The sequence below is a fragment of the Humulus lupulus genome, chromosome 4, assembly GCF_963169125.1.
Source record: "Humulus lupulus chromosome 4, drHumLupu1.1, whole genome shotgun sequence".
Lineage (NCBI taxonomy): Eukaryota > Viridiplantae > Streptophyta > Magnoliopsida > Rosales > Cannabaceae > Humulus > Humulus lupulus.
Window position 1 is genome coordinate 228,730,247 of NC_084796.1, and position 5,665 is coordinate 228,735,911.

Below are 5,665 nucleotides of genomic sequence, written 5' to 3' on the forward strand. Positions count from 1 at the left end.
TCTTAGTAGGCCAGCTCCAGATCCACACCCTCAGTCCACTGAAGAAGGCCCTCAGTCCACTGAAGAAGGCCCTCAGTCTCCTGTAGATGAAGACATTCTCCCTAACGATTACAGACCTGATGATGTAGATGATCACATTTTTCGCACACCAGAGGATATGCAAATTACTGTAATCGGAGATACTGAAGATTCTGAAGTATAATTCTTAAACATAGCTCCACCAGCACCGGAGAAGAGGAGAGAAAGAAAGAGGCCTAGGTGGTTCGATGAGTACACTGCAATGAGGAAAAGGAATAAGAAATCGAAGATAGCAGTGAATGTGGATCCATTGAGGGTTGTTGATGGTAAATTACTTATGACCTTTCATAAGTGGTTGCTTGGCACCATTGGGAATAAATATCCGAGGGAATGCTTCTCAGGGACACACGATGCTGCTTGGTTCCTGAAACTGCATACTCCGAGGACATGGCTTTTTGACTCTGTAAGTTTTCTATAACTTCATAATTAAATAATGTTGAAAATTTATTTAAATGTTTCTATATGTAGTGGTACGATATAGGTACGATTGGTGTACGATGGTAGTACGATAATTATAAGTGTCAAATTATAAACTGTTTATATGTCAATGGTACGATTGTGGTACGACATTAGCACGATAGGGGTACGATATAATTTGTTAAGTAGTTACTATTACCATCGTGATTTTAGAATTTGTAGTGGGACGATATAGGTACGATGGTAGTACGATAATGTACGATGATGGTACGACAGTGGGACGCTAGTGGGTACGATGTTGTATAATACTAGTTTTTTCCATAAAGGTACGATGATGGTACGACATTAGCATGATATGGGTACGATAGAAGGTTTTATTATTGTTATTTTGTTACTATATTCATGTACGATTGGGGTACGATTATGGTACGATTGGGGTGCGATAGTTACTATATTCATGTCTGATAGTTTTTTGTTTATTTATTTTGGTACGATAATGTGGTTACTGACTTAATTTTCCTTTAATGTAGCATTTAGATGCAGCATTCCATCTCATGAGGAGGCGTCTAGAATTTTATCCTAACATGTACCCTGAGAAATGTGTTGTTATGCCTACAATTTTTCCCGAATCATTGAAGGCTCGGTGGGACGCTTTTCCAGGTTCTGACTACTCTAGATTTAGTTGGGATGATAGTATATTGGACCTGGTTAGGGGTGATGCAGTCCAGTTCTTACCGAGTTGGCAGAACAAGGAGTTCATTTATTTTTCCCTCTTCTTGAAAGACCAATTGCATTGGGTAGCTGTAGAGGCAGACCTGAATGGGTGGATGCTCAACATCTTTGACTCCAGTATTGGATCAATTTCCGAAAACAATTTGATCAGCTTGATGGTTGACTGGTGTACCATTTTCCCGTCGGTCTTGCGACAGTCCGGTTTATTTGAGAACCATGACGTTATACTCGCGCCTCAGTTGACAGCATCAGAGAGCCAGGTCAGACCCTTCGATTGGAAACTCACTCCACGTGAATTCGTACCGCAAACAAAATCCAGGTGAACTTTATTAAATATCACATATTAATTATTATTTCTTAATTACAAAATTTATTAAATTATTGTTTATTTTCTAATGCAGTGGCGATTGCGGATGTTACGTAATTGAGCATATTGAACATAAGCTTCTACAACTACCATTTGATAATGTAACTGACAATAATATGAAACTTTTTAGGCAAAGGTGGTGTGTAGACTTATTCTACCAAAACTTATGTTGAACGGTCTTAATTTTTTTGAATTGTATAATTTTTTTGATTGCTCTTTTTGTAATTACTACATTTTAATGTGCTTAATCTTTGCATCGTACTATTGTCGATCACTATCGTACTCTATCGTACCCTCACATGCCTCACAAATTTTACGAAACTGTACTGAAACAATACCATCGTACCATTATCGGACCAATATCGTACATTATCGTACCCTAATGCCGTACATTAACTATCGTACTACATCGAGCAACGTCGTACCATATTGTAAGATACATTTAAATAATCATACAACAAAAAATATCGTGTATTGTCGTACCGGCATCGTGCACTATCGAACCAACACTGGATTATTACATATTTAAGAGTTTCATAATGGAGAAAAAAACAGAAAATAACCTGCAAAATCCAGCACATAACAAATATTACTAGCATGCGCCATGGGGTGCATCAGGGAAGACAAGTTCCAAAGCATGAACAATGCTTTGATGCCTATCCGATACGAATGCTAAGTTCTCAACATCACCAATCGCTTGTTTCAACTTCCTCATGAAATAGGTCCAGGAGTCGTGGTTCTCACTGTCAACTATTGCGAAAGCAATCGGAAATATGTGGCTGTCTGAATCCAATGCCACGGCACACAACATTTGGCCACCATACCTAGTTTTCAAGAAGGACCCATCAATACATATAACAGGTCGACAAAACTTGAATCCCCGCCTACAAGCACCTAGAGAAAAAAAGCAATACTTGAAGCGACCCTCGTCTACCTTGAAATCAGTAATGGAATCGGGATTGTTCAACTGCAGCATGTGCAAGTACCTAGGTAGCTTCTAATATGAAGCTTCAGGTGTACCCCTAACTATGTGGAGTGCTTTCTCTCTGCATCTCCAAGCCTTCTCATAACTCATTTCGATCCCGAAAGAATTCTTAATATCTTCTCTTATTTTGGAGGCTAAATAATCTGAACCGTTAACTGAGAATTTATCCTTGATCAGTTCGGCAACTACCAAAGGTGATGCTTGACGGTTATCTTTTTTTCGAACATCGAGGGAACATGTGTGTACATTTTCAAATGCTGTCACCTCGAACATGTTAGAAAGTTGCTTCTTCTTCCCTCTTAACCTCCACCCACAATCAGGATCCTTGCATGTAATGTACCAAACATCAGTACCAGACTTCTTAACTATAAAGTCGAATCCCTTCTTCATTGCAAACAAGCCAGCAACCTTCTTTAAATGTTCCTTGTCTCTGAAAAACTTTCCTAAATGAATCTCCCCGCCCGATGTGCCACCCATAGATATATAGTGACTATTATCCTCAATGTCTTCTCTTGTAAACATCTGAGCTTTGAATTTACTATAATATGTCGAAGAAGAGAGTGGATCACTAAATTCTCTAGCATCATTTGTTCCGTCTGGACGACTACTACTAGTACCAGGTGTTTGGCGATCTTCTCTACGGGGTCTACTTCAACATGTTGTTTTCCTCGGTATTTGGTACGACAGTGGACTCAGGCTCAAAGCTTGAGAACGGACCTCTGTTTCTTGGTTGTCTCTTACATCTTCATTGCAATCAAAATCAGCATCAGGTTCAGGATAATCAAGAAAATCGTCATTGCCCTCAAAATCATTTTTAGGGTCAGGACAATCAGGAAAATCATCATGAAATGGCATCTGTGCTACATGATCAACTGTCGGTATGAAAGGGTTTGATTCAGGTACAGCAGTGGCTACCAGCACCTCCAGATTTGTTTCTGGAACATAAGTCCCAACCTCACTACGAGTATCCTTAACAGTACTTGGTGGAGGATTACGATCAACAATGATATTCTTCTCCACCAAAGTCACAAAAAGGGGAACAAATTCATCCGGCTTCTTCAAAAGCATTGACAAATATAAGCTTACACCCTTGTCATTCCTTATAAGTTCAGGCCGATACATTAACCCTTTCATGTACTTATAATTCACTTCTAATTTCAGGTCATGCTGCACTTTGTCAACCTCCAGCTCTGAGTACAAAAGTTCAACAAGTTGTGAGTAAGTTATGTCCTTCTCCAACTCGAACGTTAAATTTTCGGCTCCATTAAAAACCCAATCTCTACCTTCACGCTCCCAAACACCATTATACATTAAGTACGCGAACAAAGTTGACCCTATCATGTACAAAGAAAAAAAAAATCAGTAAATGGCAATAAAATGTCAAAATTTAGTTCAAATGTTTTGGCATCGTACTAGTATCGGCCCATATCGGGCGGTATCGGGCAATGTTTTAGATCACTTAAAACACTAATGTCGGGCAAGTATCGGGTAACATCGTGTACCATCATACTATTAGGCCCGCAGTAACTTAATAATAACAATCGGGCACATATCGGACTACTATTGATCCATTATCATACTCAAAAGGGGGTATAGATTTAAAATAATAATCGGGCAACCATCGGGTAGCCATCGTACCTTTATAACAATCGGGTAACCAAACTATCGGGCAACCATCGGGTTGCCATCGGACCTTCATCCCTAACCTTGAAACTCAACAACTATCGTGCCTGTATCGGGCTTATATCGGACACTATCGGGCATTTAGAAAAAAAACTCAGGGAACCCAAGAAAACGCAGATTTTCACATAACACGATTTTCACCCAAAAAAACAGCCAAAAATACCAACAAACTACAGATCCAACATCTAAACAGCATTATGAATCATAAAAGCAACCAACAACAACAAGAATCAAAGAAAATCACTTACCCATTTAATCTCTTCACTATGAGCAAAAATAACACAAAGCTTGGTGTTTCTCCTCAAACAATCCACAATGTCCGAATGTGTATCTTTCTTGCAAGATTTTAGTATAAAAATCTTGTGTGTAACACGTATGGTGAAGAGAGAGTGAGAGAGAATGTATGGTGAAGAGAGGTATGGTGAAGAGAGGTAGAGAGGAAGAGGGAGAATAGAGAGGAAAGGTGTTATGAGAGGGGTATTTTTGGTATTAAATGAAAGATGAGCATTGATATCATATGGTGGTTAACTTTAGTTTAAATTTTAATTATTAAGCTAATATAAGCATGATTTATCAAATTTCCTTTTTAAATCGTGCATTCAGAATCTCACATACTTTAAATATTTATCTATTTGGTATGTTTTGGAACCAATGGTATGAATTTTAAATAAAATAATAATAAAAACATTCACGGGTCCTTTAGGGGCTTTATTATTTTTATATAGATAATATAAATAAAAAAAATATAATAAAGACTTTAAAAGTGTAAAGATACTATATTATAATATATATATATATATAGTTATCGTCTAGAAGATAATGACAATCTAAATTTCTTCACCTCTCTCTTTCTTTAGCAATATATACATATTGAAGCATCACTTAATTTTTAATCATTCTCTTTCTTAATTTACTTGCTTATTATTTTTAAATGATTTATATATGGGAGGATTTTATGGTAGAAATTTTATTTTTGTTTTCAGCACTTGAATAGGTTGTAATTTTAATTTATTTTTATATTAAGAAATTTTCAAAAAATTATTCTAGCCGAAATTATAATTCAAATCATCTATTTTACAAGGACTATGAAAAGTTTATATCATGATTTTAGAGGTAAATTATCATGAATGTTTTAAAAAATCTTTCAAAAGAGAAAATGAAGATTATTGTTAACTCCAATAAAGGGACAACTACAAAATCAAACAATATAAGATCTACATGTACATATATAAAATATAGGAAATATTCGTTATAATAATCATCGTCGTAGTGATTTCCAAGGGTGTAAAGCAACCAAAACAAAGAGAAGACGAATAGAAAAATGAGATATCCCATCTTGACGATACGCTTATTCTTCTCCACTCTCAATTGGGTATAGATCTCAGTCACATCTACCAAGTGCT

At 36.7% G+C, this 5,665-nt stretch overlaps 1 protein-coding gene across 1 annotated transcript; it reads left to right on the plus strand.

Moving 5' to 3' along the window:
• Positions 1-1,271: 1,271 nt before the first annotated feature.
• On the plus strand, positions 1,272-1,812 carry LOC133829436 (uncharacterized). The gene is made up of 2 exons (XM_062259172.1): positions 1,272-1,546; positions 1,629-1,812. The coding sequence occupies exons 1-2, from the start codon at positions 1,323-1,325 to the stop codon at positions 1,765-1,767; spliced, it is 363 nt and encodes a 120-aa protein (XP_062115156.1). The 5' UTR covers positions 1,272-1,322; the 3' UTR covers positions 1,768-1,812.
• The last annotated feature ends 3,853 nt before the right edge of the window (positions 1,813-5,665 follow it).

What these genes read in the sequence shown, in the direction of transcription:
- LOC133829436 (XM_062259172.1), top strand. Translation starts at nt 1,323, where the DNA reads ATGCTCAACATCTTTGACTCCAGTATTGGATCAATTTCCGAAAACAAT. An exon ending in GTACCGCAAACAAAATCCAG is followed by an intron (nt 1,547 to 1,628) that starts GTGAACTTTATT and finishes TTTCTAATGCAG; the next exon opens with TGGCGATTGCGGATGTTACG.